The sequence below is a fragment of the Macaca nemestrina genome, chromosome 11 (assembly GCF_043159975.1).
Source record: "Macaca nemestrina isolate mMacNem1 chromosome 11, mMacNem.hap1, whole genome shotgun sequence".
Lineage (NCBI taxonomy): Eukaryota > Metazoa > Chordata > Mammalia > Primates > Cercopithecidae > Macaca > Macaca nemestrina.
In genome coordinates, this window is record NC_092135.1 from 89,060,293 (window position 1) to 89,073,574 (window position 13,282).

General features: G+C 36.2%; 1 protein-coding gene across 5 annotated transcripts in view; it reads right to left on the minus strand.

Annotated features, from left to right (window-relative positions):
* Window positions 1-13,282, minus strand: part of LOC105468202 (signal transducer and activator of transcription 4) — a 125,869-nt gene that overhangs the window by 25,963 nt on the left and 86,624 nt on the right. For all 5 annotated transcript variants that reach the window (XM_011718252.3, XM_011718250.3, XM_011718249.3 and 2 more), the window contains 7 exons: window positions 10,292-10,377; window positions 8,666-8,817; window positions 6,598-6,756; window positions 5,563-5,655; window positions 2,553-2,612; window positions 2,051-2,068; window positions 1,867-1,960 (listed from right to left, as the gene is read on the minus strand). In XM_011718252.3, the coding sequence (XP_011716554.1) occupies window positions 1,867-1,960; window positions 2,051-2,068; window positions 2,553-2,612; window positions 5,563-5,655; window positions 6,598-6,756; window positions 8,666-8,817; window positions 10,292-10,377 (662 nt within the window). The remainder of the gene's footprint in view (window positions 1-1,866; window positions 1,961-2,050; window positions 2,069-2,552; window positions 2,613-5,562; window positions 5,656-6,597; window positions 6,757-8,665; window positions 8,818-10,291; window positions 10,378-13,282) is intronic.

Here is a 13,282-nt window from a genome sequence, read left to right on the forward strand (position 1 = left end):
AAACAAAAACAGAAATCAGAATAAATTTCTGTATGCAGATATCCTTCTGTTAACCTACATTTTGTCTTTGAGAAAGTAGACTTTTTGAGGCATATTCGGTGGTGCCCAGACATTCAGTGAGGCAATTGCTAAATGTTAATAAGCAGAAGGAGGAACATGGTTTCTGGCGAGAAAAATAGGTCTTTGGGGATCTAAGAACTATGCAAAGAATTAGAAAGAAGGCAGAAAGATAACTCTAGGTCAAGAGGAAGTGGTAAAAGCAAGAAGCAACAGGATGAGGCTGGGTCAGAGCTTTCTAGACATGCCAAGGTGAACTGTGCACAGCTGCTATACCCAGGAACATCCTATTTCCCCAAGCTAGCCTCCTAAAATGAAAGCGCTTTTAGCCAGACGTGGTCATTAGAGATGTAAAAATGAAACCAGGAATGCCTATCCATTATTGCATGTATGTGTGTGTGCCTTTGTACTTTTGTATTTGTATATCATAATTGTATACATTTTTGTGGTACACATGATATTTTGATACATGTATACAGTATGTAATGATCAAATCAGGGTAATTGGGATATCTATAACCTAACTTATCTTTTCTTTGTGGTAGGGCCATTACAATTCTTCTCTTCCTGCTATTTGAAAATATACAATAAATTATTGTTCCCTTCTATATTATTATTTTTTTTTTTGGAGACTGAGTCTTGCTCTGTCATACAGGCTGGAATGCAGTGGTGCAATCTCAGGTCATTGCAAACTCCGCCTCCTGGGTTCAAGTGATTCTCCTGCCTCAGCCTCCTGAGTAGCTGGGATTACAGGCGGTTGCCACCACGCTGGGCTAATATTTGTATTTTTAGTTGAGACGGGGTTTCACCATGTTGGCCATGCTGGTCTCGAACTCCTGACCACAGGTGATCCGCCCGCCTCAGCCTCCCACAGTGCTGGGATTACAGGGGCGTGAGCCACCGTGCCCAGCCCCTTCTACACTATTGAAAATCATAATTTATTCCTTCTAACTGTATCTTTGTATCCATTAACCATCTTTCTCTTATTCTTCCGCCCTGCTTCCTTTCCTAGCCTCTGGTAACCACCATCCAACTGTCTGCCTCCAAGAGATCTACTTTTTTAGTTCCCACATGACTGAGAACATGCAATATTTATCTTTCCGTGCCTGACTTATTTCATAATGACCTCCAGTTCCATCCATGTTGCTGCATATGACACAATTTCATTCTTTCAATGGCTGAATAATATTCCATTGTGTAACACCTCTCTATTTTAAGACAGATTATCTCTGTCCTTATCAGCAAAATCTACTGACCAACTACTATGTATACTTAGGTACTCTGTCTTCAATGTTTAGAACTCAGACCTTCTAAGTTAAGGTTCAGTGCTCTTTCTACCATTTTAATTCTTCACTGATGGCATGTTTTATTTCTCAATATGGTTCCTAATTTCTTTTCTTTTTTTCTTTTTTTGAGACAGAGTCTTGCACTGTCGCCTGGGCTGGAGTGCAATGGCACGATCTCAGCTCACTGCAACCTCCGTCTCCCGAGTTGAAGCGATTCTCCTGCCTCAACCTCCAGAGTAGCTGGGATTACAGGTGCCTACCACCACGCCTGGCTAACTTTGTATTTTTAATAGAGACAGGGTTTCGCTCTGTTGGCCAGGCTGGTTAGAACTCCTGACCTCGTGATCCGCTCGCCTTGGCCTCCCAAAATGCTGGGATTACAGGCATGCGCCACCGTGCCCGGCCAGTTCCTAATTTCAAATAAGAAATGTTTAAGCACAAAATATACTGAATTATAAGGCCTATTAGTAAAGATGTCTCTGATTTTCGGGAAAAAACCTGTGTAACTTTACTGCCAAACTTACCAAATGTCGAAATTCTACCGAGAGACTCCCATTGGAAGATTCTTCAATAGACATGGCTTTGACATTAGTTCCACAAAGTACAAATCTTCGGTTGCTAGAGAGGAAATCTTAGCTATTTACATGGTCTCAGGTAAAACATATTTACAAGAGCAGCAAGAAAGATTCCACAAAGTAAATGTCTTACCTTAGAGTGGAAACATTCCTGTAAAACCAAGAAAATTCTTTAAAATAAGCTATTTAATAGATCTAGGAATAACTTTCTATACTTTATTTTATTTATTTATTTATTTTGAGACAGAGTCTTGCTCTGTCGCCTAGGCTGAAGTGCAGTGGTACAACCTTGGCTCACTACAACCTCAGCCCCCTGGGTTCAAGCGATTCTCCTGCCTCAGCCTCCTGAGTAGCTGGGATTACAGGCGTGAGCCACTGCACCTGGTCTCTACGATACTTTAAAGGATAGTATATAAAATTGATTTCAAGTTTTTATAGTAAAATTTTAAATTTAAGATAACCATTGAGTTTTGTTAAATGTTTGAACTTCAAAGTCAAATATTTGAAGTACATTCATTATATAATGTTAGAGAAGTACATTTAAAAGTTCAAAATTATTCTATAAAATAAGGGCCATTCATTTTTAAAAGTCTTACATTTTGAATTACAATTCAAAATGAAATTAGAAAACTTACTTGTCAATTGATGCTTTAACCTTTACCTGATAGTTTAGTTCTGGCAATTTTATTAATAGCCTGGAAAGAGACATCAATAAAAAAAAAATCAAAGATAAAAATCAAAAGTGTTTAAAAACCCTTTTTTATATTTAAACATTCAAATATACTTATGAAATATGCATATAAATAAACCTTACATAATCTACAGTTTGTGTTTTAAAAATGTACAATGCCTTTTTAGTTTGCCATGTTACTAATGTTGACATCAGTCACTTAATAGCATTATTGACAAACACTTGGAACTGTTTCCATATTGCTTCAGTTGATGTTTGCTGGATAATACATTGGCGAGGTCAGAAAAAAGCTATATATTTTGGTTAAAGCCCAAATGTAGGTTAGATGTATAGATATAAAAAATTGTTGTATGGCTTCATTTTATCCTCATATTACAAAAAAAAAAAAACCAACTTTGTAAGCTTTAATGATAAGTGTTTTATGGTGAACATACTGAGACAGAACTCTAGTAAAATATGGAAAATCACAACTCAAATACATTTGAAATCTTTCAAAACACTATATTTAAGTAACAGCAAAAATGTTCATAAAAAACCCAAACTTCAAATGAACAAGTAATTGAAGTTCAGTGTAAAAATTCCTTTAATTCCTTCTGGTGTCAGCCCATCCTTTATTCTTTTGCTTTCTCCAGCTCCTCAGATTTCTGTCCTGTGATGTAACCTACCTGTGGGTTCAGTGCAGTTTCAGAGATAGTCATTCGATCCCTCACATATTCATTCATTTACTCATGCCCTCATCCTAAACTTTGCTCATTCACTCAGCATGCATTGAGCTCCTAATATTTACCCAGTATACCCTTAGGTACCAGAGAACTGATGTAGCAGAGACTGCAGAAGGGAGAAAAGTGGACGTGGCTCTATGTAAAAGGAGGGAGTCCAGGCACACAAATGGAATATAGAGAATATGGTGACAAGCAACTCACTGGCATTAGAGAAATGAAATCATAGCTCATGGGCAGCCCAAACAAAAGGGTGGGTAGAATGTTGCAAAGGCTCTTTAAAAGTCCTGTATGAGGCACAAGATTGGTTTAGGGTTTGGAGTATGTTAAGTATGCAGTGATTGGTAGTGAATGGTGAGAAGGGGGCATAGTCACATAAAATAAAGCCAGATGTTTTTCCTCTCCACCTTCCTTTCTATACTACTTCAGGAAGGATCTGATTTACTGCAAGATGCTGACAAGTCCCATGGAGTCATTCTTCCCCTTCAAGGTCATTTTTCCCTTTGAAACAGGAGGATGCAACGGTATGGCAAAGAGGGGTTTTAGGAAAACCTTGAGTAAAGGATCACCTATCAAGACGGTGGGGAATAGGGTGCAGAGGAGGAGGAGGGGGACCTATCAGGTACAAGAGGAAGACAGAGCCTACAACCAGGGGCTAATGTTCTATGCCTCTGGCAATCAGTTTACACAACATGCAAGCGGTGCTGATTCAGAGTTAGAATTTTTTGCTAGGCAATCCCTACTCATCTCCCCTTTTGTCCCAGAGAGCATCTTAGACTTACTATATCATCTATAGGAGTGTCTCAAGGAAAAGTAGAATGTCCACCACTTCTCCATCCTAGTTCACTCTCCTCTGAGTTATATAGAGATGTGGGAATGAGGAAGGAACAACTTTTGATAAGAATGCCTATTTTTAAATTTTACTTTATTATTCTATTTTATTTTTTGAGATGGAGTCTCGCTGTTGTTGTCCAGGCTGGAGTGCAATGGTACAATGTACAATCTCGGCTCACTGCAACCTCTGCCTCCTGGGTTCAAGTGATTCTTGTGCCTCAGCCTCCCAAGTAGCTGGGATTACAGGCATGTGCCAACATGCTCAGCTAATTTTTCTATTTTTAGTAGAGATGGGGTATTGCCATGTTGGCCAGGCTGGTCTTGAACTCCTGACCTCAGGTGATCTGCCATCCTCAGCCTCCTAAAGTGCTGGGATTATAGGCATGAGCCACCATACCTGGCCAAGAGTGCAATTTAAAAAAGGAACCTAGCCTCAGCCTTTTGTTTTCAGTTCTTAAATCTTGGTGCAAAATTCACACAAAGAAACTGATTAAGAATGTTAATAGTGTCTTAAAAATGCAAACTGAAGACAAATGCCTTCTCTTGAAAAATGGAGTTCTAATAGTGATATGTGATCAGCAACCCTATCATAGAACCCTAAACTGCTCTGTACCATGGCATCGCCACCTCTTGACCCCGTTAGTCTGTGGTTTCAGCTTTCCAGAGGTGACCTAGTGATTAGGCATTTAAAGCTTTAGTTCTTGGAGTTTCAGGCATGATGAGAATCTTTGAAAGTAAGAAGTCAAACTCATTGTTCTCAGCATCATTAGGGAAAACTATAAGTTTTGATTGCTCATGCTAATAGAAAGGATCAAATTCACAGAGAAAGCAACAGTAACACAAAAGTTATGTCTTTAAATTAGGTACACAGTAGGGATATATGGAAAACTGCGGTATTGCGAGTTTTTGCGGAAAGTCCAATAAGCCAGTTACTGGGTAATCTCAGGAGATGAATGTGCCACTATGTTTCCTGGATAGGATATTCAAAGCCTTCCAGAATCTGTCCCCAATCTGTCCTCTCAATTCTGTCTCCCCCTGCTCCCCACGATTACCAGACAGACCTAGGAAGCCATTACTTCTGTATTCCCATTCTCCTACAACCCTCCTCCCCTCTCCCAATCTCTCCAGTCTTTTCTCAAGTCAACCTTTTCAGCAATTAATTTAATTGTGCCTGATTTTATGATTCCATACTTTCACGTCCTCATCTGCACTGTCATGCTCTTGACAAGCAGGGCTCTCATCTTCACATTTCTGTGGGTATTTCCCAAAGCTCAGAGCTGGGCACACAGCAGATGGTTCAATAAAGAACAGCTGAATGCAAGCCACAGTGAGAGAAATTGGCCATGATTATCCAGAGACTTTAGCTCCACAAACACACGAAATCATAGATGTTTTGCCTACCTTAGTTTTACAGTGAACTGAATCAGGGTTTTAAGTACCAACGGCCTCTGAGGGTGGGTTGGCATACATGGCTGTCGCTCAACCACAAATGAGCTAGATGAAAAGGAAATAAAGCGCGTCATTTGAAAACATTGAAAATATTGAGACTGAAAACCACAGAGGAACAGGATGCTATCCACTCATAAAGTCCAAATTTTTTACACTTAGAAGATAGTCAAACCCCCAATTAAACTCAGATCTTTACAATGACTTTTTATAAATCATTTAACAGTAGTAAATGAATCTTAATTGTTATAATTGAGCCATGAATAAAAGCCCCAGTCCATTTAGTAATTTTTTTTCTTTTGAGAAGGGTCTCCCTCTGTTGCCTGGGCTGAAGTGTGGTGGCACGATCAAAGCTCACTGCAGCCTCAACTTCCTGGGCGCAAGTGATCCTCCTGCCTTGGCCTCTTGAGTATCTAGGACTATAGGCATGTGCCACCATGCCTGGATAAGTTTTTTTATTTTTTGGAGAGACAGGTGTCTTTTTACGTTTTCCAGGCTGGTCTACAACCCCTGAGCTCAAGCAACCCCTTGCCTCAGCCTCCCAAGGTGCTGGGATTACAGGGTGAGCCACCATGCCTGGCCAAAAATAAATTTCATGACTTTTTTTTGGACTAAATATTAGGATTTCTGGTACATGTTAGTATTTTTTGTTTAGATTAGCTTATAAACATGAAAAAGTCCTCCATCCTTTGTTTCATATGCACATAAGAAAAAACCCTTGAAACTTTTTCTAAAATGTGAAAACTGAGCTGTAGGTGAGTGACATGACTTAGCTTGTGGAAAACTGAGCCAGTTGGTGAGAGAAGTGTTGATGAATAAATAGTGAAGAGTAGAAATGTGGTTTCTGAAACTTTCTGGGGTTCTATTCACTTCTCCCTGAGGCTTATTGTTGAATACTTCCCTGCCACTCTTCCACCTAAACGCCAAAACCTTAGGCAGGGTGTTCTTACTTCACAGAATGCAGGATGCCATTGATAGCACTTTACTTACTTCTTGAAAAGGTTGTAGATCAAGAAGGTGACTCTCTCTAGCATGTGAGTTCTTTGCACTGGAATGGGATCACCTTCATACGTCATTTTGGTAGATTGTTCTTCTAGTTTCTCCAATTGCCTTCTGAGTTGGAAAAGACTTTCTGCCAATAGTGTAAAGCTATTGAACAGCAAATGAAAATCAAAGATAGTTTTTCCATTTAATAATAAAAAAGGATTGTAACAATGGGTCATAGTTAATAAATGTTAAATTATTAAGTAATTATTAAATTAATTAAATGAATCACTTAATTTGATTTAGGTTAGTGACACTTCTTTATTTTTATTTTCCTAACCCATTTTTTTTGAATATGCATATGTTAAATATTTTCAGTGTTTTCTCATTTAAATCTTCAATTATATATGTCATTATTTATGAAATTTTATCAACATCTGGAACCAAATCCCTTTTAATTGTTCTTTGTTTAAGCTTATTAAGCATATATATGTTAAAAATGTGGCACGCACTAAAGGGCAAAAAAGAGCAAATTTAAAGCCATAAAAAACATGCTATGGTTAATGTTTTCTTATGTAAGCATACTGAAAGAAAAACATATGAAACCCATATGAAAAACATATGAAACGATCTTCCCCCACAATATATATTTTTACAAGTCCTAAGTATTAGCCAAAAGTGATCAATGACTCTCTTTAGAGTAAGGTATATTTAGAAATGCTTGCCCCTGATAACTGCTTGGAATTTTATTCATTACGCAGTGATCTCACCTCAGAAATGGAGGTGGTGGTGGGGGCCAGAAGCCTGGGAAAGAGTAAGATTGAAATAGACACGGAAGGGACTTCCAACTACAGGAGACAGAACATCTTATCAGACTTGGAAAGTCCACCTCGCCATACAGCAACTCTTTCTACTTACAGTATTCCACATATAAGACTATGGCAAGAGTGGTTGAATCCCTGCTGATTTTTGGTATGAGCTCCATTATCGGTTAAGATCTTTATTGCTCCCTTTATTGTTGTTTTCACAACAGAGTACAGTGACTTGGAGAATCAAAGTGTCTTCCCAAGGAAAATCAATGTTTTAAAATGAGTCAAACTCCTTACATTTCTTGACAAGCAGGCCTGGCAGGGCAGAGCTTTTAGTGAGGGGGTCCCCAGTTACTACATATTCCATTGTATTGACTTGTTCTCTTGGGAACCAATTTTAGATTTTAACTGAACAGTTTCTTTCTTTTTCATATTTTCCAATTGTTCCTTCAGTCAAATAGTTTTATTTTGCATTTATGACATGGAAAACCCTATGAACATTTTAATCTTCTAGTGCAAAGGGTAGTTATCTACATTTCATTGCATGTGTGCGTACATAGATCCAGAATGCCGGGTTGTATTAACCATTTGTGACTTTTAAAAACTGACACATAAAAATTGTATATATTTGTGGTATTTGTGGTATTTTATATATTTGATGTATGTAAACATTGTTGAATAGTTACATCAAGCTGAATAACATGCATTATTACCTCACATACTTACTTTTCTGTGGTAAGAGCTCTTAAAATCTACTTTCTTAGTAATTTTCAAGTATACAATAAATTGTTATTAACTACAGTCACCATAAGGTACAATGGATCTCTTGAAATTATTCCTCCTAACTGAAATTTTCTATCCTTGACCAACATCTTTGACAAAAGAAATCACTATGTTGAAAACACAAAACTAACATTTAAAAGTTGAGATATCTATTTTCAAGATTTTGAAACTAGTACTTCTTTATTCTGTCCTTAAAGAAAGTATATTGCCGGTTTCAAAATTTATTTGAGTCTTTTAAGATTGATATCTTGCATGTGAAAATTCAGCATTCCATAGATGCTGTCTTTGATTTCCCCACGAGAATGAAAACTAAGAATACTTATACTACTTGTTTTCAACTGTAGATTTCTCAGGTGCTAATAAGCCATCAATAAGCTGAATGAACTGATGTTGCAGTCTAAACCTGCATTCTCTGGCTGAGTGACACTGAAGTTTTGTATTTCCTGTGGTTTTCACTAGAAACTGCAGTCAATTCGTTTTACCAGTTCTGAAGCTGGTCGAGCCCGTTGTGGAGTGGACCCCCGATGCAGGCAATTTGCTGCCGCCGCTTCCAGTCTTGCAGCTCTTCTATGAGCATGTTGTTCATTAACAGGTCCGTCTCATGGATGATTTGGGTCATTTTACTGAGAGCCTCCTAAAAACAAAGGGGACTACTGAAAAGAGTTTCATAAGAAATAAGTCACTTAGAATTCAATTTACAAAACTATTTGACCTGGTAGACAAGGGCTTGGTTAAAATTTTGACCAAATATTTTACTAAATACTAGCTTCTACTTGCCAGGCCTTTTCAAACAATTAAATTATTGACAATAAAAGATGTCATGAGAAAAGAAGAATGGCCACAGTTTAACATTCTCTCCATGTGTTTCAGTATAAATATATTGAATTTGTAACTCCTGTGGCAACGATATTGAATCTCGTAGTCACAAAACTGTATAGTTGCTTATTAAAAGGATATTTATATATTTAATTTATTTTTTAAATAAAGATGGTTATCCATTTATATTAAAATGAGCTGACTAAAATTTGAGCCTTTCTGTGTTAATTTTTATTAGGACTATTTCTGGGTTTTGGAAGGCATAATGGAGAATTATAACTTTCAAAGGTCTAGGGGGTAGAAGATACGAATTTCTGTTCTGGCATTATTGTAAGCTATATGAATGTGAGCAAAGTATTTAATTTTGCTGAAACTTGGTATATTCTCATTTATACAACCAATTGAATGAACTGAATTATCGTCAATGTTCCTTCTCTTTTTAAAATGTTATTCCTTAAGTAGAATAAAATGTCATGCATAAAAATACATAGCATAGATTTATTATGCATAAAAACATTAACTTTTTCTTGAATTAACTACTTGCATACTTAAAATCTGATATATAACTAAGTTTATAATTAATTTAGGGTAAAAATAAATGTTGTACTTGTTTGTGCTCACACAAATTCCTGCACAAAAAATTGAGCCGAACTTTTAGAAATGAACTACTGATTTATTAGTGACTGGTTAAATTTCAATTGCATTTATTTTTCAAGATAGGTAGAAAAGTGAAATAGAGATGTTTCCCCTCCTTAAAAATATTTAATTAAACCAGAAAAAAAGTTCTTGCTCTCCTTGGAAGAAGTTACATTGAATATGTTCAGTTGCCAATGAACTATTTTGAAATCTAGGAAATTGCTTAATACTACGTCATTTCTCAGAGTAGAAACTAGAATATTTTTTTTTCCAATAAGATTTTAGCAGTCATCAAATGCTATTTTAATTATATATGTGCAGTGGAACCCATCTCAGCATATTAAGTACTTAAACTAAAACAGCCATGTCTGAAATAATGACAAATAAAAATCATGTAAAAGTTCCACTCTGAAATTAATGTTAGCTATAGTAAATGTATCACATAAGCAAGATAAATAGTCTCTAAAGAGGTCCAGCATTGTAAACTCATGAAGAGAAGCATGGCAAATAGCATGGGACTGTTCCTAGAAACCTTGCCGTTTTTTCATTCAGTAAATGGAACTGATAAATCTGACAGCTTGATTCTTTTCAGTTAGTCTAAGTTTAGAAAAAAGGAGAAAAATAGTCAAAAGCCCAAATTAAAATTTTTCACTAACCTTTCTCTTGAAATCGAGGCTGTTAAGCATTTCCTGCAGTGTCAAAACTTCCTGATTCATCATGGCGCTATTCTTGTCACTCTGATCTGCAAAGGTAAAGAGATCAGATTTAGAGTCCTCGCCAAGTCAAAGCTCTCTATTCCTGAAAGTCAAGTCAGCCTCAATCCACCACCCTAAAACAGCCCTGCCCCAGAGAACTTACATGATAAGAGACTAATTGGGTTCACTAGAGGTGAGCTTGGAAGTCTCTGTCTGCTCATTTTGCCAGAAAGAATTACATCCAAGCATGAAAAAAAGGACCTCTTTATTTTACAGACCTTCAGGAAAGACCATTCTGCACTTGGTGTCCGGTTTTGTTTTGTTTTGTTTTGGTGGTGGTGGACAGAGGAGATAAAGTTGCTGTAATGGATTCCTTACTGGATACCTCCACATTAATTATATACTTGGTTATTTGGTAAAAGTAAGGAAGGCGGGGATTACCCTTTGTGCCCCTGATTAAATCATATTTGACTCTCTGTTGCCTTCACCTACCCCTCCCTGCTCTGCTTCATATGCAGGTTTTATGAGAAACTGCCTCATAGAGTTACAGTCTCATCTACCTAGTCTCATGAACTAATAAAAGACTAAGTTATTTACTTTCTCCCACTTTTTTTTCTTTTTTTCCCCAAAATGCTCTAGCTTCATTGTAAAACTAGCAGTGGGCCAGAGTTGTAACTTAGAAAAATATCTGACTGAAAAAAAAGATTTATCCTTTTTTACATGGGGATACATACAATAAATAAACATTATATTATTTAATTTGAACATTAAACTTTATTGACATAGTGATGGGGCTCAGAAAATGACACCCCAAAATAATGGAACGAAAGCAGCAGCCTCAAGGTCTCTCTCAATCCTCTGTCTCTCCACAGCACACATGAAGTGCTCGGAAGCTCCCTGATCTACCTAGAAAATGGACCCCTAAGAGGAACACAATTGCCTTCGATCCCTTCCCTGAAATTTCATTAATCAGATAAACTTAAAATTCATAAAACAGAGGAAAAGCCTGAAAATTAAACACCACACCTAGAGCTCAAACTTTGTCCCAAACTATTGTTTGTTCTCAGGTTCCAGTCAATTCTTCAAGAGTATTATTTACTAACCACTGTCTGAGCATTGGATCCATTCATTAACTTTAAAAATCATTTGCTTCTACATTTCCAACCTCCCTTTCCCTTATGAAGAAGGGCATATCAACATCTGTACCCCACTGGATTACTGGGTAACCATTCTCCTGCTATTCTCCCCTGCTGTGCATGTTAAATTAATTTGCATGCCTTTTTCTCCTATTGATCTACATTTTATTAGTGCATATTCAATGAACCTTCAGAGGGTGAAGGGGGAAGGTTCCCTTTTTGCTCCTACAATGGCAAATGACTGTTTATACCAACCATTCATGTTCATGAAAAATGGGGACTGAGAATGCTGATTTGACTTGTGTAATTGTGAAAAAGAGGTCCCAGAACAACACTGGGGCAAATTTCTCTACAAAACAGGACTAATCTCTAGGAACTCATTTCTGGTTGTAATGATTCACAAATTTACTAACTCCTAGATCCCATACATAGCAAAATCTTGCTTATGTAGCATTTTGGCAACTGAAAACTTCTTTAGCTAACCTTTCCCATCTTCACCAAGGATATAATAACTTGTTTCCCTTGTATTTTTCTTTTCACTTATAACGGGATGGGACAGACAAAATAAATATTTGTGGATTTAGGTGATAAAAATAATAATTTTAATTCATAATGTACATGAAGCACTGAAAAAGTGACTCAAATTATAATAAATTAAGTTCAAAATAACCTAATTTTTAAAATTAGTAGTTTGCATATAAAATTTGGAATAAGGCTGCCTTCAATGAACATCACTTGATTACATTTATAGTTGTTCTAAACCCTTTTAGGGTCATGAACTCCCCCTTTGATAATGAAACCCAAGTTTGTGCCATTTCTTCTGAATGGAAAAGTTGTATGTACAAATAATTGTGAACATTTTGAATAATATTTCCTGGAAGTCAAGGCATCTTAAGCATATCAGGAGAAGAACCCAAAACACCTCATCTTCACGTATGAAAAGTTATGCTTGACCACAATCATTCATATTTCCTTCAAGATACATTTTAGGCCAACATTTTAATAGTCAAAGATGATTCTGTAAATGGAAAGTTTCTTTCTGATTTATTTTTTTGAATTATTTTGAAATAATTTTAGAGCTACAAAAAAGTTGCACAAATAGCACAGAGTTGTCATATATCCTTCACCTAGTTTCTTCTATTCTCTTACATAAACATAGTAAGCACAATGATCAAAACAAGTAAATTAGCATCAGCACAATTCCATCAACTAAACTAGGATCTTGCCTAAACCTAGAATCTTGCCAATTGTTCCATTAATTGCAACATACTTTAAACTATTTTTCTATTATTATTTGTAAATCTTAGGTCTTGTAAATATTCTCTTCCCCTTCATTTTAAGAAAACACCTAGTTGTAAACAATTTCAGTGTCAAACCACAGAAAAAATAGTAAAATAAATTGCAGTGACCTTACATTTTGACATTTATGCAATTATTAAAATTATGTTTTTGGAGACTTTTTGACACGATAAAATACTTAAAATGTTAAATGCAGTACACAAAATTATATACAATATGATTTCATTTTTTGAAAATAAATACATAGATGTGTATGTATGTGAACATACAGAGAAAACGCTGGAAGGAAATATATTCTGACAGTATTTATCTGTGGATAGTGAGATTTCATCAGATTTTTTTAATGCTTTTGCCTATATTTTATGCTTTCTTCTGTGAAACACATTTCTATTTTATAATCTTAGAAAATTATATTATTAAAATACTACTTGTAATTTTCTGATCATGTTAGGCAATTATTATTACTTTTGTTTCTGTGATAATTATATTTTAATTCTATAGGAGAAGGTTTTTATCT